Genomic DNA, 24,714 nt, shown 5'->3' on the forward strand with positions numbered 1-24,714 from the left:
GTGTCTGTAAATGTATAAGCAGAATAAGCTTATGAGTTACAGTCCGTCCGTGACCTGTCTCTGTGCAAAACCAATCTTAAAACGTACTTATTTAGAATGGCTTTTAACACTTAGTGGCCCTGTGACACTTTCTTTATTTTAATGGTGTGATATGCTTTGTTGCTTTGTTTGTATGATGTTTATTGTTTTTTGTCCTGTTTTAATGTTGTACAGCACTTTGGTCGGCTTCGGTTGCTGGAAGGTTCTTTAGAAATAAAGTTTGATTAATTGATTTTTTTTATATGGGGACATTAAACATTAATAAGGGCTGAATAAACACAAATTAATGACAAATTAATCATTTACAACTATGTTAATTAGCAGGTAGGTAGATGTTAGTAAATGTACCCTAAAATAAAGTGTTACAACAATATTTCTTTGTAGCTCTCTCTCTCTCTCTCTCTCTCTCTCTCTCTCTCTCTCTCTCTCTCTATATATATATATATATATATATATATATATATATATATATATATATATATATTAATGGACATCTCAGTCCAGAAAAGTGCAGTACTGGGAACAGCAAAGATACTGCGCAGAACTCTCAAGCTCCCAGGCCTCTGGTAGACGACCCGAGCTGAATGAGGGTGAGAGACCTACCACCGTGGAAGGTGAGAAACACATTTATATATATATATCACGCTTCAAAAAGTGTTGCATGACAGACCTAAACTTACAGCCCTATAGATAGAAAAATAGATGAACATGAACAGATACTTTATTGATCCTGAGGGAAATTCAAGTCGAGCACAGAGTAGAGCGAGTGCGTGTGTATGTGTGTGTGTGTGTGCTTGTATGTGTATGTGTGTGTGTGTGTGTGTGTGTTTTTGCAGTGGGGAGGACGATGTGGCGGTGCACCCACAGACTGTGGCCTGGGCCCATCTCACCATCAGAGGTGTGATGTTTGGAATGTGTGAAAGAAGAGCTCAGGGTGTGAGGAACAAACACTGCCCGTACACTTTACATCACGCTGGCTTCTGCCGGACACCACTGGGCCTGTCACGATAATCACTATACCAACTTATCGTTCAGTACACGAAAGATTTGCACTACTGGGGAAATTTTGTGGTTTTTACGATGAGATTTAAGCCATAAAAGGGTGAATGAATAACTTCTATGACTTATCACAGATGCAAACTAAATACTGGAGAGTTTGATTTTGCTGATTTATTGCAGCTCATGTTGTTTTTAACAATATTGTAGATTTAGAATAGTTTTTGTGGTTTAAATCTGCTTTTGGGTCATTGTGTCAGTGGCATAAATTTGTTTCAGTATTATCTCTTATTGTCTATATTTACTTCAGTAATGCAAGAATGCGCTTTCATTGGTTTCAGTTCATCTTTAAATGCATTTTTCTTTTCTGTCCATCTTACCTTCAACAATACTTTTTTTCCATTTTCATCACAATACTCTCTCAGACAATTAGATTATCCTTATTCCTTTGTAATATCCAAGACCTCCAGAGTCATCGGACGAAGAGCGTTCACATTCAAAGCATCATCAGACCGGAACAATTTGCCAAACTCTCTGTGCTCCACATCATCATTCCATATCTTAAAAACAAAGACTTATTCATCTTAAAACACAATGTGACTGCTTTTAGTGAGGGATCTGTTTGGTTGTTCTATTGACGTTTCTCTATGTTTATGTTTATGTTTGTGTCTTTGTATTTAGTCTTATCGTTTTGTGTTTCTGTTTATTAGATATGTTGTTTTGTTTTTGTTTTGCTTGTTTGTATTTTTGCGACTTGTTGTTGTATTCTTTGGACGCTAAGGATCTCACCTCGAGGGGCTTTTCCTTAATAAAATAAAAGTAAAATAATAATAATAGTCATAATCATACATCGGATGGAGGGACCACTGGGAAAATCAGGTGCCACAGGGGGGCGCAAGTCACAAAAACTGTCTTTGTGTCCTTAGGCAAGACACTTCACCCACATTGCCTAAGTGTTGGTGGTGATCGGAGGGGCCGATGGTGCAGATTGGCAGCCTCGCTTCCTTCAGCTGCCCCAGGGCAACTGTGATTACAATAGTGGCTTACCATCAGGTATGGAGTGAATGAATAATGATCTGTGTCTGTGAAAAGCACTATAAAAATTTGTGCTGTCAGGTGATTAAAAAAATTGAGAGATTAATTAATTACATATCATAATTAATTAATCTAATTAATCTCTTTTTAATCTCACCTAAAAATTGCTGAGAAAAGCCTTCAATTTGAGGTATTTTCATTTAAATTAATTATTACATTATTGTGGCAGATTAAAAGACTGATATAGAACAAAGAAAAGTGACTTTATAAAGTCATTTATTGTTTAACAAACTTTAACAGATGCAGTCACTTACATTCCACAGTATCATCATTATTATTACTATTATTAATGTGCATAAATAAATTCAACTTTACAACATATAAACCATGAACACTATAAAGCCACATCAGCCCATTTGAAATTATAATATGTTTAATGCAAATTTGCGCAAGTCTCGCAGAAACTAAACTTAAAATCTTAAACTTAAAAACCACATGGCTAATTTGCATAAACTAAGCGAGAAAAAAAAAATGCTCTTGTGCACTGATGCGGTTCAGCTTCTGTGGGACTAAAGGACACGACTCAGTGGAATATGAGTGTTCTCTCTGTGACAGAGGGATGTTGAAGGTGAAGATGAGTCTGTTCTGTGTGTGTGTTGTGGTGTTTTCAGAGATCATACATGTGCAGATTTATCGCAGATGCGGCAAGAACTGGAATGAAAATTACAATTCTTTGCGGGAGCGATGTGTTGTTGTCCCAACAACACATAAAAACAGATTTTATAATAATTCAACTCGCATACAGAAACAGTAAAGTTAGAGATTAAAAATTAGATTAACGCGATTAAAAAACGAACGTGCAAAATATGACTGTAATTAATTAATTGCAATTAACGCGATAATTTGACACTCCTAATAAAAATAAAAACTTACTAAAACTTACTAACACTAAAACAAGGCCAGGACAGACAAAATAGTCATGTAGGAGCAGTCGTGCGTGGGGGCTGTAGGCTTTGAGGAGAAAGTGTGTTTTGAGTTGTTTTCTGAAGGTGTTTAGGGGAGTTTCTGATGTGAAGGGAGAGAGTTCCAGAGGGTGGGGGGCAGCCACGGCAAAAGTCCGGTGCGTTGATTTGACTGTGAGACTGAGTTCAGATCACTATATCAAACTTCAAAATTTGTTGATGTGACAGGCGTCGTTACCACCCTGCAATTACTCTAAACAGTGGCTCTACGAACGCCTGTTTTAAATATGGACAGCAATACAATACAATAGAACGAAGCTTATTTTATAACCAAGAACAATAGCACAAACTCCCTAGGTGCCATGGGGGATAAGGATTTCCTCAGTGGTCTGTATTGTCTCTTAGAATGTACACATCTTTGACACACAAAGTTTTCATTCTCTCAAACAGAAAACACTCTGGAATTGCTAATCTCTATAAAAAGTAGCTGTTAACGTGAAAACTACCACTGCATGACATCACAAAGTAGAACAGATTGAGGTTTGGAGATGTAGACAGACTAATAATGAAGAGTTACTCAAACATGTGAATGAAACAAAACCCAACTCCAGGTATGTTTCTGAAGAGGAAACAGCATTCTAACGTATAATTCGATAACTCTAGTTCAGGTGCTTTTGAGGAGGCCATGATGGACGAGAGCAACTGAAATGTTTGTTACTGCACGAGTGAACACTTTGCAAGCTGCATTTAAAATTTTAATGTACAGTTTTATCTGCAGGCTGAACTAATCTGACAACGAAATAATAATGTCACTCACAAATATGAGATTCAGTGCAATAAGAAATCAGTCCAGTATGTGGAGACACTGGTGTGGTTGTCTTTTAAAAACATAAGAAATATGCAGCACTTTTTGGGCAATAAATCCAAACAGTGATAACTAGCGGTTCTCACTTACATATCCTTAACAAACTGGTTTGAATATTTGCTTCATATAGTTTTCTACCATATGGTACAAGATTAGGTTGAAAAACCTCTTACTTTTTGAGTAATGAGATTTTTTATTAAGAAAGGTCATATGTATCTGTTGAATACATTTTTATATCAGGTGCATTAACTTGAATTTCTGACCTTGCTGTTTACTTCTGCTTGACTGGGCCTGTTACATCCCTATTGGTAATCTTAGATTAGAGGCAGAGGAAACATAGACATGATATTTCAATAATTGCTATGGTTATGCACAACATTTAAATTTCAGGATGTATTCAGTCTATTTATGGCTAAAAAAAAAAATCCCCTGAGCAAAAAGTCAGTTTGTTCTGTGCACTGTACCTTTACTAATGCAAATAGTGCTGTTAGTAGCATTAAAGGTCCAGTAACTTTTCTTTATACTTGTTTCTTAAAATTTTGATAATAAATAGCTTAAAGGTGCATTGTGTAACTTTTCTGGTGGAGGGTCCATCACCTGCTTGTCATTGCTCTGACTGGTCCACAGTATGACTTTAAACAGCTCTACATTACATTTATTCAATAACAGGTGGTTTTATAGCTCAAAAATACCAAGAAAATAAGGCATTCTGATTGTGAGCAGGGTCGCCTCTCCACAGATCTGACCTGTAACTTGGTCTGGTTTGGTCTCCGTGAAGATAGAAAGGAACACAACACAAGAAAACTCAATTTGACTGTCAGCAATGGTCCAAAGTTATCTGTCACTTTTCTAACACAATTCTGACATCCAATTTCTTCGCAGAAAGTTTTCCGGCCAAAAACAACTCAAAAGCAAAGTCAGTAATACAGTAAAATATAATAAGACAACGACAGTCAATGAGCAATTTTGATTCTGTCTCTAAAACACAAGTTACACTAGCCTAATTCATCAGTCGGATGAATCAGCCAGCATTAGAATTTGTTCACTCGATGGATAGGAGGGTCCTTTTTTTATTTAACCAGTCGCTGCTATTTGGTCACGACTTATGTAATGCGCCAAATCCTGCAGGAAGAAGGGCAAGTCTTTCCCCTTGATAAAATTCACCAAACAGTCTCTTTGTACCAGCTTTAAATCCTCAATCTTGGGAATCGTTGCCAACACAGAATGTATGACTTCGTTTACATCTCAGCCACTTTGTTTACTGTTGTGCTGTACCACAAAAAGGACCCAGACAGGCGCTTGAGTTTGACGTCATGGCTTCACAGCTCTTCACTGATTGGCCAGTGTGCGGTCTACAACTTCCAGGGTTCTTGCAAACCGTGTAGTGTAGGGGTGTCCAAACTTTTTTCATCAAGGGCCACATATCTAAATACAGACAAAGCAGAGGGCTGATCAAGGGCCGCAGACTGGTGCTCTATTCAGTGAATAATTGAAATATGTGCATGTTTAACATGTTAGAATGAGTCATCAGCCTTTATTCATGCTAAGATTCTTAAAACCACACACTAAATATTAAATATGAGCTTCATCAAAGTAGATTTTCAAAATGCTTGCAGTAAAAAGTTCATTTTTAATTGATGCAAGGTAATTTGGGCCAATTTACCTGGAAGCCTGAGGGCCAAGAAAGATTCGTCTGAGGTCCGCATTTGGCCCACGGGCCATAGTTTGGACATGCCTGATCTAGTGTATTGCGATTCCTGACCTAGACACTGGAGAGAAATGAAATTGAGTGGAGGCACTAGGTGCATCAGCCTGGCTAAAGTTACACTGGGGTCAAAATACATTTTATTTTCTGAAAAATCCCAGGCACTTGAGATATTTACTTCTACTTTTTACCGTATCGACTATCTTATATCCTTAAAGGTGCACTGTGTAACTTATCTGCTGGAGGGTTCAACACCTACTTGTCTCCATATAGATATGCCTGGAATGTTCCACAGTACGACCATAAACATATGAATCTCCATGGAGACTTGTAAACCAATTTACAGGTTAGATTTGTGGAGTAATAATGCATATTTATGAGCAATAAAAACACCTGTAGTTGGATAAATCCAAGACAGATGAGTTTAAAGCCATACTGTGGACAATTTAAACCAAAGCATTAACATCTCCAGGTTGCGAGCCCCCTCAAGAAAAGTTACACAGTGCACCTTTAAATCTCAGGCTGATATTTGTTTTGGTCAATCTACTGCAATTCTACTGCTTTAATAAGAAGATAAAACTGCACAAAGTGAGACAACACAGCTTTTGCAAAGGTTAGTCGTTGAAAAAAGCACTGTGGGTGAGTTTGTAGTAAATTTAAATAACTAAATTTGAGGAAAATGATCAAAATCAGCCCCAAAATATCATCAGAGCTTATCGGACGTCTGCTGCTCTGGACTCTAAACAATCAACATCAGCCACTTCCAGTAAATTTAAAAGGTCAGGTATTACTCAAAATTGACTCCTGTGAGTTTTAAAGGTTGTATGGAGGATTTTTTTTTTGTTTGTTTGCTTCAAATTGTCAGTGAACGTTTAAAATACCATTACAGAGATGCAGCAGCCTTGTAATTATGATGACCAAAAAAAAAAAAAAGAATGAAAATCTATCAACTGTGGACGTAGTGAAGCCAGATAAACACCAGCCAATAGAAAACGAGGCTCCCTCATTATCTATTGGCTGTTAGGTTGTCAATCAAACTCCCTATGTTTCTAGTGTAACTGACTCTCGGCGCGCTGGGATTACGTCGTTTATGCAGCGGTTCTTAGAGTCTTTTTTAAAGTGTCGCTTCCTCGCAATTCGCACAAAGTTTGTTGCGATGGCGGACGAGAATCCACGACCAGTTCGCCGCAAAAGAAAGTCCGTTTTTGAGGTCGCCGAAAGAAGAAGAGAAGGGGAAAAGGAGCGAAGACAAACTGAGGTGATTCTTGGAGATTCCTTCCAGCGATTGCGCAACTGAAGCAGACGAACGGTCAAAAGCTGATGCGCCGGTCGCTAAATTCTTTCTAGACAGGTCACTTCAACAGTAATTCTGAACGCGCACTGGCTGTAAACAAGCGTAATTTCTAGAGTAAGGAGGCGGGAGGAGGTGTTTCTACTGAAGGAGTTTTGGAGGAGGAAGGTGGTGTCACGCATGAACAACATTTGAAAAAGGACTGTCGCTGTATTTCACTTCCCTTAAAAAATCCTCTATACAACCTTTAAGTCATGTTATAATGTTCTTACCTGATCAAAAACATACCTAGAGTTGCGTTTTGTTTCATTCACACATGTTTGAGTAACCGTTAGTCTATTATTAGCCTGTCTACATCTCCAAATTCCACCTTATGATGTCATGAAGTGGCAGTTTTCAAGTTAATAGCTACTTTTTACCTTTATTTCAGCAGAGATTGGCAATTTCAGAGCTGAAATCATCCAATTTATTCAAGTGAAGGTGTATGGAGTTTAAAAACACAGTGGAGCACTTCCTGTATTACCATATGACTTAGGTAGTTCTGTTTGAGAAGAAAACACAATAAAGATGCAGGATTTGTGTGTTTAACATGTGTGAATGAAACAAAACACAACTCCAGGTCTGTTTTTGATGAGGAAAAAACATTATAACAGATCAGAAAATACGCAAAAGTCAACCAAACCAAACCAAACATAACTCAAAAAGAGGATAAAACGATGAATGGTAACAAAGACGTCATGTCAGAGCCACTTTGACAAATCCTCTTCACAATTTAATTACCCAGAATCCCCGGGGTCAGTGTAAAACAGAGACTCTTCTGTCATTGGAAGCTCCACCTGTGGACTGCACCTGGTCTCTCCTCGACTTCAGAACAACTACAGCAGATAAAAACACGCTTGAAATCTGATCACTAATACAAACGCTATCAGTCAAAAGTTTGGACATCCTCTCATGTAGTGTTTTTTTTTTCTTTTTTCTACATTTATAGACACAGAAGATAACAAATATGACGCAAGATGTATGGAATTATCTCCAGAAAAATGCTCCATGCTCCATTTGGATCGTTTTTGCTTAAACCAAACTCTGGGTCATTTCAGATCTAACATAATGATAGACATTTTTACGCCTTTTTCCGGTTTACTCAGTATTCTTGGATAACGCTGTCAACGGTGGCCATTATTCACCACACCTACTGCGTCAAAGAAACAACAGTTAATGGTATTTCAGCTTTATCTTTGTGATTTTGTCTGGAACTTTTCACAGTTTAATCAGTCTGTACCAGTTAAAGTTCATGTTACTAAATAAGCGTTTGACTTCTGCTGCTAAACATCAACATGACACAGATAGTCTTGAACTTTTAGTACCTGCTTAATATATGAACATTGTGTTTTTATCCACTTCATTTGGGTTTGATTTAATATTTCCTCTATGTTCTTCCCATTCACAGTGGAGCAGAGTCCAGCCCCGAGCACTGGACTCAGACTCAGCCCCAAAGCTTCTGTTCATTCACAAATGGAAGTGTTACATCAGGGTTAAATGTAAGTGTTCAGTTTCATAATATTGTATTTTATAAAGTCTGTGTAGCCGCATATTTGACCTATGAACACGCTAGGGATGTAACAATAACCGAAATATCGTGATATCGTATCGTCAGAGTTCTCACAATAATATCGTGGACCATCACAATATATCAAATTACAAGTCTCTTTGTTTAAATTAAGAGTTATGGTGCCGCAATAGCTCAAAAAAACCAAGGGAACTACATAGACCATGATCCTTTGCTCCATTTCAGTGTAGACTACAGGAAGAAATAACAGTTCTAAGCACTTTTAAGTCTTAGTTCTTTGGATTAAGTCTTGTCAAGGCATTTTAAGAGGCAAAAATAGCGTGTAAACAGTTTTGGTTGTAAGCCTCCACAAAATATCACAGTAAATATTGTACTAAGAGATTTGGATATTGTTACATCCCTAATCAAGAGCCTCCCCTCCATATCGTGAGCTTTTCCATGATATCGCGACAAATACCGTATCGTGATGTTCGTACTTGACGATATTGTATCGTGAGACTTGGATCTCGTTACACTCCTAGAACACGCCCGTGTCTCTGTTCTCACTGTGGAACCTCCTGAACCACACTGAAGCTCCAAGAATCTGAAATAAACCTACGCAACGCTCAAACTTCTGTCACTGATGTTGTAAAAGTTTAAATTTAAAATGAACATTTTACTGCTGAATTCATAATGTGTTACTGTTAATGTTGTGACATGTTTTTAATTTAATTATTTATTTAACTTTTTTTAAAATAAGTGTTTCTTAAATAGCACTGTGGTGGTCATTACAAACATTTAACTCCTGTATTGGGTAGAAAGAACCCAGCAGAGGAGTAAAACACAACCCAGAATTGAGTAGAAAATATAAAATATAATAAAACTGATATCCCAAACTGCTGGGTCAAAATAACCAGAGTTGTGTTGGTTCAATAGTGACCCAACGCTGGTTTATTATTTTTCACAGGTTATTTTTAATCCAGCATTTTTTATTGTGTAGTAAAAGGGGGGAAAAAAATCAAATAACTCTACAGAATATTTTTCGATAAAGCAAAGGGCGGCTACTTTGAGGATTTAAGTGTCCATCACCTCAGATACTTGCTTGTGTCTTTGCACGGAATGTTCCACAGTAAAACATTAAACATATCTGCCTTGCATTTATTCAATTACATACGTTTAATAGCTCAAAAATACCTTGAAAACATGAGTTCTTACTATGTGTAGGCTATCATGATATCGTATCGTCAAAGTTCTCACAGTAATATCGTTACCATCACAACATATTGAATTACAAGTGTCTTTGCTTAAGTTAAGAGTTTTGGTGCAGCAAAACCTTAAAAAAAACAGAGGGAACTACATAGACCATGATCCTTTGCTCCATTTCAGTGCAGACAACGAGAAGAAATAACAGTTCTAAGCACTTTAAAGTCTTAGTTCTTTGGATTACGTTTTGTTAGCCTCCACAAAATATCACAGTAAATATCATACATCCCTAATCGTGACCCTCCCCACCATATCGTGAGCTTTCCCACGATATCGCAAAAAATATCGTACCGTGAGGTTCATACCTTGACAATATCATATCGTGAGACTTGGATATCGTTACACCCCAATCCTCCATAGAATCTGACATTTATAATCACCAAGTTTATTTCTATTCTGTGAAATAATCAAAGCAAAACAAGCAGGTGACAGACCATCCACCAGAAAAGTTACGCAGTTTAACGTTTTTTCTTCGCTGCATAATCCCACATGATCTTACGTTATATATTTACTGTCTTCTGTATGAATATAAAACGCACAAAGTAGTACAAATAGACCAAAAAAAAGTATTATTATCATCATTATTAATTAAAATATGAAAACAGTAAATTCAAATCTCCACTCCAGCACCGCCGGTCGTGTTTTGCGCAGATGCTACAGATAAAAACATGGCTGTGTCCTCACAATAAGGCCATTGAGATGAACCGGACAGACTGGGGCTCATTTACATCGAGTGAGGAACTGTGACTCTTTGTAGCTCCGTTTCAACACGCTGAGCTTCCAGACACAGAAACACGAAGAGCGTTGCCGGCTTTCGGGGGACGATGTTAATTTGAAGCCGGTAGTGTGACGGAATTGGGCTGTAAGTGGGCGGAGGGGGCAAAAATCCACAAAAGAGGGTTTGAGTGGTGACTTTTCAAAATAATAATGAGATACAAAGAGGTGGTATTTAGGCGAAGTGTGCTCGGTGAAAAGTCAGCGTTTTGAAGGACGGTTGCGTCTATGAAACAAACGCAGACGTCATCCACAGTTTGGTAAATTCCTAAAGTTGTAACTATGTCATGTTTATTTCAGTGCTACTATTAAAAATCCTACGCAAAATGGACTCTTCTGAGGTTTAAGAAATGTTATAATGTTGTTACTGCCTCCAAAATATACAGGACTCAAGAACCAGGACTGAACTAGGTCTAAACCAGGTCTAAACCAGGACTGAACCAGGTGTAAACCAGAGCTGAACCAGGACTAAACCAGGTCTAAACCAGACCTAAACCAGAGCTGAACCCGGACTGAACCAGAACTGAACCAGGATTAAACCAGGTCTACACCAGGAATAAAAAGGGACTAAACCAGCTCTAAACCAGAACTGAACCAGGGCTAAACCAGAACTGAACCAGGACTAAACTAGGTCTAAACCGAGGACTGAAACAGGACTAAACTAGGTCTGAACCAGGACTAAACCAGGAATAAACCACGACTAAACCAGGATTGAACCAGGACTAAACCAGGTCTAAACCAGGCCTAAACCAGGACTGAACCAGGTTTAAACCAGGACTAAACTAGGTCTAAACCAGGTCTAAACCAGAACTGAACCAGCACTGAACCAGAACTGAACCAGGATTAAACCAGGACTAAATCAGGACTGAACAAGGACTAAACTAGATCTAAACCGAGAACTGAACCAAGGACTAAACCAGGACTAAACCAGAGCTGAACCAGGACTGAACCAGGTCGGAGCGGAGTTCTGAGCCGGTCCTTTAGCTCACAGTCACCTGACAGTCTACACGGGCGCATCTCCGGCGATTCACCGCTGCTGATATTGTGGTGATTTTAGCGAATTTGTATTAAGAAAAACGGAAAAAAAAACACCACTTCAATCCAGGTTAAAAAAGCACTGTGACGCGCTTTACTGACATTTGTACCGAGTAAAATATTACTATTTTTTCCCTGTAATGCCGAACATTACTGCGTTACAGCAAAAAGTAATGCATTACAGTAATTTGTTATTTTTATAATGGGTTATTACACCGATTATAACAGAAAATACTGTAATATAGTTTATAATTTAGGAGACTAATGATTAACAGGACAGTAGCCAGAGTGTCGCCTGCTGAAGTATGCAAATTTTTACAGAAGACCAAATATATATTATCAGTGGTGCTATAAATAAACTGGAATAATAAGGGATGAACCACTCCCGCTTTTTCAGTTTCGATACCGATACTTGGACTTTAAGCATCTGCCAGCGCGCAATGTTAATCAAGATCAGTGCAGGGACAGAAAATGGGACTTATTTCCTTATTACTTACTAACGTATTACACAAACGAAAAAACAAAACTGTTATTTATTGTTCAAATCATCACTGAACAGCTTTGCATGAATAAAAGTGGGCGAAGACGGAGGGGAAAGTGAACACAGAACGTTTCAAGGTCCTTGAGTTTCAAATGCAGGACAATACAGAATTACTAGAGGTGTAATGGTGCATGTATTGGTGCTGAAACGTTTCGGTACAAGACGTTCGATTCACAATTTGTGTGCGTTTTATGGTTTCTATGGAAATGTCATCAGACCTCACATTTGTTTGATTACAGCTGGTTTATAGCTCTAAAACACTTTCTACATTCTCTACATTTCTATATAACACATTCTGACTTGGTCTTTGCTTGGTCTCTATGACGATAAAAAGGTTTAATACTATACTGTGGAACATTCCCGACAAACATCTCCATGGACACAATGCACTAGGGATGTCACAATAACCAAAATATCGTGATATCGTATTGTCAAAGTTCTCACAAAAATATCGCGGACCATCACAATAATATCAAATCACAAGTCTCTTTGTTTAAAGTAAGAGTTATGGTGCAGCAATAGCTAAAACAAAACAGAGGGAACTACATAGACCATGATCCTTTGCTCCATTTCAATGTAGACTACAAGAAGAAATAACAGTTCTAGGCACTTTTAAGTCTAAGTTCTTTGGATTAAGTCTTGTCAAGGCATTTTAAGAGGAAAAAGTAGCATATTGACAGTTTTATCATGAAAATATCGTATCGAGATTTGGATATTGTTACATCTCTAATCATGAGCTTTCCCATGATATCGCAATAAATATCGTACCGTGAGGTGACGATATCATTTTGTGAGATGTGGATATTGGTAGACCCCTAGTGTGTTTACATTTCGCTACTACATATGCAGCTACACGGAAGGATCGGCTTCTTTAATATTCACAAGAGATGAACGTCCGTGATTGGGGTGCCAGTGTTTCACGCGGCGCTTTATAGTTAGGGCGGCCACCTTGACAACAATTGCCCCTCGCCTTGACTACGTCCCTATGAACCACGTGAATCCTCGTAAAACTACGGTTGTCGCGCCATGATCCTCACTTTCGCCTTTCGCCGGCACGAAATCTCCACCCTGTGTCCCAAGTGCAAGTGTATTTTCAATCGCTGGGGACATTGTAATTGCAGCAGATCTGTACTCACTGCAGACAAAGTTGTTCTTTTTTCTGGACAAAAATATGAAGATTGAGTAAAACGTCATGCTGGAACTGTAAATGTTGCACTTTACTTTTTGAAAAGTTTTGTTTACTGTTTACAAGGAATTTATTTTTTATAATATTTCATACATTTGTTGCTTATTTGAGAATATTTTACTTAACTTATTAGTATTACCAAGGAGTATTTTGCATTTATTTTATTTTCCCGTTTGTATAATGTTAAAACTAATTGTTGGTTTAATAAAAACACAAACAACAAGCAAATGGTTTCGCATTTTGTTCTCATACTGTACCGAAAATGAACTGAACCGTGACCTCAAAACCGTGAATTTTGTGTACCGTTACATCCCTAAGAATTACTCAAACATGTAAGAATCGATCAAAATACAACTCAGAGTCAGGAATTAGGAAAGCCTATTGTTATTAAAGGTCCTATATTATGCAAAATTGACTCCTGTGAGCTTTAAGTCGTGGTATAATGTTGTTTTCTCCTCAAAAACAAATCTGGAGTTGTGTTTTGTTTTACTCACACGTTTGAGTAACCCTGCTTAAGCTCAAAACGCTCTGTTCCACCTCGTCGACAGCTTCCATTTACCCTTTGTTTAGTAAAGATTTGAAATTCCAGGGATGAAATCGTCTGAATGATTCTTGTGAACTTAAAGCCACATTATAATGTTTTTACCTTCTCAAAAACAAATGTGTGAATGAAACAAAACGCAACTCCAGGTACGTTTGTGATGAGGACCAAACCAAGACTAGACCAAGACTAAAATAAGACCAAAGCCTAAACTAGGACTAAAACAGGATCAAACCAAGAGTAGGCCAAGAATAAACCAGGACTAGAAGATAACTAAACCAAGTCTAGACTAGTACTAGAATAGGACCAAACCAAGACTAGATCAAGACTAAACTAGGACTAAAACAGGACCAAACCAAGTTGTTGTTTTGCAAGTCTAAAGTAAGTCTCAAGTCTTTGACCTCAAGTCAAAGACAAGCAAGTCAAAGTCGAGTCTCGAGTCACTGGCTCATACGTCCAAGGAAGTTGAAGTCGTCTGCTTTGAGCTTCAAATCATTTCAAGTCTTTAAGATTTTTGCACAAAAAAATAAATAAAAATGATTTAACGATTCATTTTTCCAGTTTTCGATTTTGTGTTTAAATGAATAATGGAAAAAACGAAAAAAACAGATAAATACGTTTTCCCGTTTATGTGACTTAAACTGCGATGCTGGACTTTTGCACCACATATGGACTGAACCAGGACTAAACCAGGTCCGGGACCAGACCAGAACCAGACTGGGACTGAGACCAGGACTTAGACCAGGACCAGACCAGGCCCAGACCAGGACTGAGGACAGGACCAGACCAGGACCAGACCGCTGAGACCAGAACTGAGACTGGGAACAGAACCAGGACTGAGACCGGGACCAGACCGGGACCAGGACTGACACTGGGACTGAGACTGGGAACAGGACCAGTACTGAGACTGGGACTGAGGCCGGGACCAGTCCAGAACCAGACCGGGACTGAGACCAGGACTTATACCAGGACCAGACCAGGACTGAGTCTGGGACCAGACCGCGGCCAGGAGCAGGACTGAGGCCAGAACTGAGACCGGGAACAGGACCAGGATTGAGACCAGGACTGAGGCCCGGGACCAGACCATGACCAGACCCTGATTAAGACCAGGACCGGGACTGAGACTGGGACTGAGGTCGGGACCAGACCGTGATTGAGACCGAGACCAGACTGGGACAAGTCAATTCTCAAATCCTAAAAACATTGACTCAATCACTCAAAACAAAACCTAAAACCCAACTCGTCGAAGGCCGGTCCATCTTTCCCACAATCAGGGAATCCTTCAGCTCCATAAAACGCTTCTTTTATAAACAAAAAAACCCAAAAAAAACAGATATTTATATAACTGTGTCGGTTTAATCATTCTCTTCCCGTTCGAGCTAAAGGCTGCGCAGGTGACGGTCACATATCACCACAACAAGGAAGCTCTGTGTCGCTCATTTGCCCCATTATATAACTCACAGTAAACGCTTATGTAAATTAAACTACTCTGAATTTTTTGCTGTTATAAATATAGTCAAGCGAAAGGGAACTTAAAAATAAAACGTGTAATACTGCGAAGGGAAACGCTAGGAAATGGAAACTTGTACACGCACGTACAAGTGTTAAGTTGTGTGTTTTGGAGCTTGTAACACTTAAAGGTGAGATAAGAGGCGGACTTGTGTTTGCAGTAATTTTTTCTCTCTAACTTCCTCTTGTATTGAAAATGTTTGTCGATAATAAACTCGACTGATAAAGAATTACGGAGTTTATAAGGTTCAGGTAAAATATGGGGTTTTTGTTCGTTTAAAGTTCCCAAATTACACTATTTTTTGATGTTTCCTTATCAAAAATTTACCTGGAGTTGGGTTTTGTTTTCGTTTCCAGGACTAAACCGGGACTAAAAAGGAACTAAACCAAGACTAGACAAAGACTAAACTATGACTAGAACAGAACTGAACCAAAACTCGACCAAGACTAACCCAGGACTAGAAAAGAACTAAACCAAGACTAGAAAAGAACTAAACCAAGACTAGACAATGACTAAACCAAGACTAGAATGGGTCCAAACCGAGACTAGACCAAGACTAGACAAGGACTAGAATGAGACCAAACTAAGACTAGACCAGGATTAACCCAGGACTAGAACAGGACCAAACCAAGACTAGACCAAGACTAAACCGGGACTAGAACAGGGCCAAACCAAGACCAAACCAAGATGAAACCAGGACTAGAACAAGGCCAAACCAGGATTAGGACAAGATTAATCCAGGACTAGAATGGGACCAAAGCAAGACCAGACCAAGACTAACCCGGGACTAGATCAAGACTAAACCAGGACTAGAACAGGACCAAACCAAGACTAGACAAAGACTAAACTATTACTAGAACAGAAATGAACCAGGACTCGACCAAGTCTAACCTAGGACTACAAAGGAACTAAACCAAGACTAGACTAAACTATGACTAGAACAGAAATGAACCAAAACTCGCCCAAGACTAACCCAGGACTACAAAGGAACTAAACCAAGACTAGACCAAGACTAAATCACAGACGCATGCATGAATTAAATAAAACCCGGTTTATGAAACTCGAAACTAGACTGAAACCAAACTAAGATTAGACCAAGATTAGATCAAGACTAGACGAGGACCAGAATGAGATCAAACCAAGACTAGACCAAGACTACAATGGGCACAAACCAAGACTAGACCAAGACTAGACGAGGATTAGAATGAGACCAAACTAAGACTAGACTGAGACTAAACCAAGACTAGAATGAGACCAAACTAAGACTTGACCAAAACTAGACCCAAGACTGGACCAAGATTAAACCAGGGCTAGAACAGGACCAAACCAAGACTAGATCAAGACAAAACCAGGACTAAAACAGGACCAAACCAAGACACAACTCCAGGTTTGTTTTTGAAGGAAAAACAAAATATGGTAATTTTTCCAAACACAACAGTGCACAGAAAATATTTAGGGACAAGAATATTTAAAAATAACTAAATTTCAACAAAAACGTCAAAGTAAGATTATTAAGAGTAAAAGTATTGCCCTTTTAGATTTTGTTTGTCATATTTAGTGAGTACAAATACTTCCTTTCTGTGTACTCGTTGACAAAACGTCAGGGGCAGTTCACAGTTTCACATTCACCACATCAAACGTGTGACTAAACCAGAACTAAACTAAGACTAGAACAGGACGAGAACAGGATCACACCAAAACTAGAACAGAACTAAACCAAGACTAGAGCAAGACTAGACCAGGACTAGACCAAGACTAAACCAGGACTAGACTAGGACTAGAACAGGATCAGACCAAAACTAGACCAATATTAGAACAGGACAAGCCAAAACTAGACCAAGACTAGACGAAGACTAGACCAAGACTAGACCAAGACTAGACCAAGACTAGACCAGGAGTAGAACAGGGCCAAACCAAGACAAGACCAAAACTAGACCAGGACTAGAACAGGATCAAACCAAGACTAGACCAAAACTAGAACAGAACTAAACCAAGACTAGAGCAAGACTTGATTTGTGGAAAGGCAAACCTAACCACAGTGAAAATGAATGTTTTTTAAGATATTTTTGAGCAATAAATATGACTAGTCATTGAACAAATGTAAGACAGATTAGTTTAATGCCGTATTGTGGACAATTTAAACCAAAGCATTAACATCTCCATGGAGACAAACAGGTTGAGGATCAATGCAGAAAAGCCACACAGTGCATCTTTAAACTGAAATATGGCTCAAATGAAGCAGCTTACCAAACAAGACTAGTTTTAAATTGAGTTCAACTGGATATTTATTTACGTCACCAAACCTGGAATGTCTAAAATATGGGAAATGCATAATTTAAGCCAGGCATACTATCAGCCAAGCTATGGCCCGTGGGCCAAATGCGGGCCTCAGACAAACTTTTCTTGGCCCTCAGGCTTCCGGGACAATTGGCCCAAATTACCTTGTATCAACTTTTTATAGCAAGTTTTTTGAAAATCTACCTTGATAAATATTTAATATTTAGTGTGTGGTTTTAAGGATCATAGCATGAAGACTGATGGCTCATTCTAATGTGTTAAATGTGCACATATTTTAATTATTCACAGTATTGAGCACCAGTCTACGACCTCGATCAGCTTCGTCTGTGTTTAGATCTGTGGCCCTTGATGAAAAAAGTTTGGACACCCCTGATTTAAGCAATGGTTAAAGGGTTTAGGGTTAGGGCCTGTTTACACAAGAACACTTGTGGGTAAAAACAACAAAATATTTGATCAGAAGTGCCTTTTGTTTAGCAGGTGATGGTGTTTTTGGGACTTAAAAATGCAAAAGTCTGAAACCATCCTCCAGAGTGGAAAAGTTGAATTCGCTCCGCCATAGCGTTTCCGTCTACACTGCCCAAGATGCAAAACTCTGGTCAGATCTGCTCACGTTGCGCACGTCACATACATCACCACCACTGGCATGCATACCCAATCGATACCCAATGCACGCAAATTTCTTGCTGAAAATGCTCTTTTAAACGTGGAATTAGAAGTGAAGATGCAACGCCACTTTTGCGTCTTCTGTTTAGACCATCATCATATAAACCTTATTTTATGGATTTTCTGATTTATGTTTTAAGTTGTTTCCTCATCAAAAACAAACCTGGAGTTGTGTTTTTGTTTAATTCACACATATTTAACACACAAAACCTGCGTATTTAGGCTCAATTTAAACTCCAAACACCTTCACTGGAATCATTTTTTGGATGATTTCAAACCTGGAATTGCCAATTTTTACTAAACAAAAGGTAAAAGGTAAAGCTGTGAACTTGAAAACCACCACCTCATACTTTGGAGATGTACTCAGATTAATAATAAAGGATTACTCAAATGTGTGAATGAAAGAAAACACAACTCCAGATACATTTTTGATGAGTCAACAACATTACAACACGAATAAAACCTCAGCCAGCCTCGGACAATTTTGCGTAATATAGGACCTTTAATTCAAAACAATGTGTAGTGAAGTAGTTTAGTGAAAAAAAACGTCAAAACACGTCTAAACCAGGACTAAACCAGGTCTAAACCAGGTCTAAACCAGGACTAAACCAGGACTAAACCAGGTCTAAACCAGGACTAAACCCAGGACTAAACCAGGACTAAACCAGGACTAAAACCAGGTCTAAACCAGGTCTAAACCAGGTCTAAACTAGGTCTAAACCAGGTCTAAACCAGGTCTAAACCAGGACTAAACCAGGTCTAAACTAGGCCTAAACCAGGTCTAAACCAGGACTAAACCAGGTCTAAACCAGGTTTAAACCAGGCCTAAACTTAGTCTAAACCAGGCCTAAACCAGGCCTAAACCAGGTCTAAACCAGGTCTAAACCAGGACTAAACCAGGTCTAAACCAGGTCTAAACCAGGCCTAAATTTAGACTAAACCAGGTCTAAACCAGGTCTAAACCAGGACTAAACCAGGTCTAAACCAGGCCTAAACCAGGTCTAAACCAGGACTAAACCAGGCCTAAACTTAGACTAAACTAGGTCTAAACCAGGTCTAAACCAGGACTAAACTTAGACTAAACCAGGTCTAAACCAGGTCTAAACCAGGCCTAAACCAGGTCTAAACCAGGTCTAAACCAGGACTAAACCAGGTCTAAACCAGGCCTAAACTTAGACTAAACCAGGTCTAAACCAGGTCTAAACCAGGCCTTAAACTTAGTCTAAACCAGGTCTAAACCAGGTTTAAACCAGGACTAAACCAGAGCTGAACCAGGTCTAAACCAGGACTAAACCAGGTCTTAACCAGGCCTAACCTTAGACTAAACCAGGACTAAACCAGGTCTTAACTAGGACTAAACCAGGTCTTAACCAGGACTAAAACAGGTCTTAACCAGGACTAAAACAGGACTAAACCAGGTCTAAACCAGGTCTAAACACAAACCACAAAACACACAAAGGCTCATAAAAGCACTGATTAGCTGTGGAGACAGTTTAACCAGTGACAGAGGAGGGACGGGGACACTGCGCTGCTCCTCATTCCAATCGTGACCCTTTTGTAGCGGCCACACACATCCACACATGCCATTCTCAACCTCTGGACCTCTCGCTCTGCGTCCGACTCCAGCCCGACCAGTGGGACCGGGACAGGTGTGTGAGGAGCCGGGGGCCGGGGTTTATCTGCCAAACACGCTCGCTTCAAGGAGACGCATAGTTAACACGTTTCACAATGAGGCTCGGGTCACGTTCGCTGACCTGGACAAGCGGAGTCGACTCGGCGTCAGTCAAGATTTGCAAAAAAAAAAGTGGATTACACGGGGTTAAAATGGTTAACCGTGAAAATAAGAGTGAAACTGAAATGGTTAAAGGTCCTAAACTAGACCAAGACTAGAATGGGACCAAACTAAGACTAGATCAATACTAGATCAAGACTAAACCAAGACGAGAACAGAACTAAACCAGGACTAGACCAAGATCCAACCAGGACTAGATCAAGACTGCACCAGGACTAGACCAAGACTAAACCAGGAATAGACCATGACTAAATCGGGACTTAACCCAGTCTGAAATGTGACCAAACCAAGACTAGACAAAGACTTGACCAGGACAATAAGGGGACTAAACCAAGACTAGACCAAGACTAAACTTAAACCAGGACTAGACCAAGACTCAACCAGGACTAGATCAAGACTACACCAGGACTAGACCATGACTAAATTGAGAGTTAACCTGGTCTAAAATGTGACCAAACCAAGACTAGACAAAGACTACATCAAGGACTAGAACGGAACGGAATTAAACCAAGACTAAACCAGGACTAAACCAGGACTAGATCAAGACTAAACCATGACTAGAATAGAACTAAACCAAGACTAAACCAAGACTAGAATGGGATCAAACCAAGATGAGACCAAGGCCCAACCAGGACTAGATCAAGCCTGAAAGAGGACTAGACCAAGACTAAACCAGGACTAGATCCAGACTAGACCAAGACTAAACCAAGGACTAGAACAGAACTAAACCAAGACTAGACCAAGACTAGAATGGGAATAAACCAAGACTTGACAAACACTTGACCAGAACAAGAATCGGAACTAAACCAAGACTAGACCAAGACTTAACCAGGACTTGAACGGAATTAAACCAAAACTAGATCAGGACTAAACCAGGACTAAAACAAGATCAACCAAGACTAGACCAAGACTAAACCAGGACTAGAAATGTGTGACTAAACCCAGAACTAAACCAAGACTAGATCAAGACTAAACCAGGACTAGAACAGAACTAAACCAAGACTAAACCAGGACTAGAACAGAACTAAACCAAGACTAAACCAGGACTAGAATGGGACCAAATCATGAATGAAACAAAACAGGAAACAACATTATAATAACTACACAATAGATCAAGAAATATCATAACTTAAACAAACAGCTTTCTCCGTCAAGACAAGCAAATGAGGTCAGCAGGCCAAGTTACAGGTCAGATCTGCGGAGAGGCACGCCCTCTCAGTGAAAGAATGCAAGTGTAATCAAATTTTAAGTCATACTAGAACCAGAAAAGTTACGCAGTGCACCTTTAAGAATTATTATCGCTATTATTATTTTTTACTAATGATAATTGATTAAAAAACAAATATATAGACCAAAATGATCTAAATATAACTGTAAAATTGACGAATGAAGAGTCAAAAATATTAAATAATAGTTTACAATTAAGGAGTTTTTGCTTTTTACATAATGTTAGAAAAATAAAAAATACATTTACAAGCCTTTTTTTTATCTTACTGGGCCAATGTGAAACTGAACCAAGACTGAAATTTGTTTTAATTTATTTCAATATTTGGTTTAGTGCACATTACGCTTCTATAACCATTGTTAAATTAAACAACAGTGAGTGGTCCAGATAACATTGTGCACAATTTAAAGGCGCATTGTGTAACTTTTCTTGTGGAGAGTCCGTCAAATGGTTTTCTTTGCTTTGTCTGGAGTGGTATTATTATTGTATTAAATGTGTGATTAAACCCAGAACTAAACCAAGACTAGACCAAGATGAGACCAGGACAAACCAAAACTAGACCAGGACGAGATCAAGATAAACCAAGATGAGACCAAGACGAGACCAGGACAAACCAAGACGAGACCAGGATGAAACCAGGACAAACCAAGACTAGACCAGGACAAGACCAGGATAAACCAAAACCAGACCAGACGAGACCAGGACAAACCAAGACGAGACCAAGACGAGACCAGGACAAACCAAGACGAGACCAGGATGAAACCAGGACAAACCAAGACTAGACCAGGACAAGACCAGGACAAACCAAGACTAGACCAGGACAAGACCAAGATAAACCAAGATGAGACCAAGACGAGACCAGGACAAACCAAGACGAGACCAGGACAAGACCAGGATAAACCAAGATTAGACCAGGACGAAACTAGGACAAACCAAGACTAGACCAGGACAAGACCAGGACAAACCAAGACTAGATCAGGACAAGACCAGGATGAGACCAGGACAAACCAAGACGAGACCAAGACGAGACCAGGACAAACCAAGACGAGACCAGGACAAACCAAGACTAGACCAGGACAAGACCAGGACAAACCAAGACCAGACCAGGACAAGACCAGGACAAACCAAGACTAGATCAGGACAAGACCAGAATGAGACCAGGACAAACCAAGACTAGATCAGGACAAGACCAGGACAAACCAAGACTAGATCAGGACTAAAACAGAACTAAACCAAGACTAGATCAGGACTAAAACAGAACTAAACCAAGACTAGATCAGGACTAAAACAGAACTAAACCAAGACTAGATCAGGACTAAAACAGAACTAAACCAAGACTAGATCAGGACTAAAACTGAACTAAACCAAGACTAGATCAGGACTAAAACAGAACTAAACCAAGACTAGATCAGGACTAAAACAGAACTAAACCAAGACTAGATCAGGACTAAAACCGAACTAAACCAAGACTAGATCAAGACTAAAACAGAACTAAACCAAGACTAGATCAGGACTAAAACCAAACTATACCAAGACTAGATCAAGACTAAAACCAAACTAAACCAAGACTAGATCAGGACTAAAACAGAACTAAACCAAGACTAAACCAAGACTACGACATGAGAGTCCTTCAAATGCTTTTCTTTTCTTTGTCTGGAGTGTTTAAAATTATGGTATTACACCTTTCTATCTTCATGGAGACCAAACCAGACCAAGTTACAGGTCAGATCTGTGGAGAGGCGACACCGCTCACAGTGAACATACCTGTTTTTCTTGGTGTTTCTGAGCAATAAAACCACTTGTAATTGAATAAATGTAACGTAGAGCTGTTTAAAGTCATACTGTGGAACATTCCAGGCTTAGCAATTATGACACATAAGTAGAAACAAGCAGGTGACGGACCCTGCAGATGAAAAATGACACGAAACTGCAGCTTTAACTCAATCTAGTCGATGTTTTGTCCAACTAAAAGTGACTTGTAGTGACTTTCAGCGGAGTCAGGGGCACGTTACCTGCGCAACAGGTGCGTAACCACTACTCACGTCCGTGCGTCTATTTAGTAAACAGTTTTTTTCAGTTTTAATGTTTCTTGTTAAAATACAGAGCTTGTGTTTGCTTAAAGTTGCACGAATTTTTCTTATCTTACCTCAAAAAGACAGCAGAAGACCACCACCGTCCACACCGTGAACCCCTGCAGCGCTTTCATGTTGAAGTGTTTGGGGGGAAGATGTCGACTCTACCCGGTCACAACTTTCATGTCCGAAACGTAACTTTGGTCCTCGCGCGTTGTTAATCGTTTAATACAGTGGTAAAAGTGTCGAGACATCGGCGCGAGTTGTAGAAGTGAAAAAGTTGCGCTAACGGGGAGGAGCAGCGTCGGCCAAGCGCGTCATTCAGGGAAGTTTGAGCTCGATTCCCCCCAGCGCAGGCCACACTCGCCCCTCCTCTCCTCATCTGCCCTCCGCCTTCTCACCACCAGCGCGATGCGTCCGCTCCTACGCGCAGTTTGCACCACTGATGGAATGTAACTAAGTGAAAGTACAAAAAGACTGTGCTTTAGTCAACAATTTAGGTATCTGCACTTTACTAGAGTAGATTTTACAGTAGATACTTTTTACTTTTAGTTCACTGCGTTTGAGAGCAGATATGTACGGTGGAGTATGAGAGTCATGTAAAAAAAAAAAAAAAAAAAAATGTGTTCACTACAACAATAAAGTCGTAACATTTCCACATTAAAGTTATAAGATGATAAGATATAAGTTATAAGACGCAGTTTTATCAGGTTTTATCAGTATCTGTACTTTACTTAAGTAGATTAAACCGTGGATTATTTTTACTTTTACTTTTACATTATTTTTGAGAGCAGGTATGTACGGTGGAGTATAATGGTCATGTTAAAAAAAAAAAAAAAAACAAGAATAAAGTTGTAATATTTTGGCATTAAAGTTGTTATGTTACAGGAAAAAAGTCATAGAAAAGATGTGGTTTTTGTACATAAGTTTTTGTTGTAAGTACAGTACATGTTACTGTCGATACTTTTTACTTTTACTTTACTTTTACTTTACTACTTTTAAGAGCAGGTACATACAGCGGAGTATAAGAGTCATGTTTAAAAAAAATGTGTTCACTACAAGAATGAAGTCATAACATTTCCACATTAAAGTTATAAGATGATAAGATATAAATTATAAGAAGCAGTTTTATCAGTTTTTTATAACTATCTGTACTTTACTTAAGTAGATTTTACCATGGATTCTTTTTACTTTTACTTCATTACTTTTGAGAGCAGGTATGTACGGTGGAGTATAATCGTCATGTTAAAAAAAAAAAAAAAACAAGAATAAAGTTGTAATATTTTGGCATTAAAGTTGTTATTTTACGAGAATAAAGTCATTTTCTAAAGAAAACACGAGGTTTTATCAGTATCTGTACTTTACTTAAGTACAT

General features: G+C 39.0%; 1 protein-coding gene across 1 annotated transcript in view; it reads right to left on the reverse strand.

Moving 5' to 3' along the window:
* ptprja (protein tyrosine phosphatase receptor type Ja) overlaps nucleotides 1-23,654 on the reverse strand; it is a 90,493-nt gene extending 66,839 nt beyond the window's left edge. Inside the window, exon 1 of the mRNA XM_055155912.1 lies at nucleotides 23,414-23,654. Within this exon, the coding sequence (XP_055011887.1) occupies nucleotides 23,414-23,473 (60 nt within the window). The 5' untranslated portion in view covers nucleotides 23,474-23,654. The remainder of the gene's footprint in view (nucleotides 1-23,413) is intronic.
* Nucleotides 23,655-24,714: the final 1,060 nt, after the last annotated feature.

This window comes from Boleophthalmus pectinirostris, unplaced genomic scaffold (genome assembly GCF_026225935.1).
Source record: "Boleophthalmus pectinirostris isolate CB_2022bp ecotype Guang Dong unplaced genomic scaffold, ASM2622593v1 HiC_scaffold_2, whole genome shotgun sequence".
In the NCBI taxonomy this organism is placed as follows: Eukaryota; Metazoa; Chordata; class Actinopteri; order Gobiiformes; family Gobiidae; genus Boleophthalmus; species Boleophthalmus pectinirostris.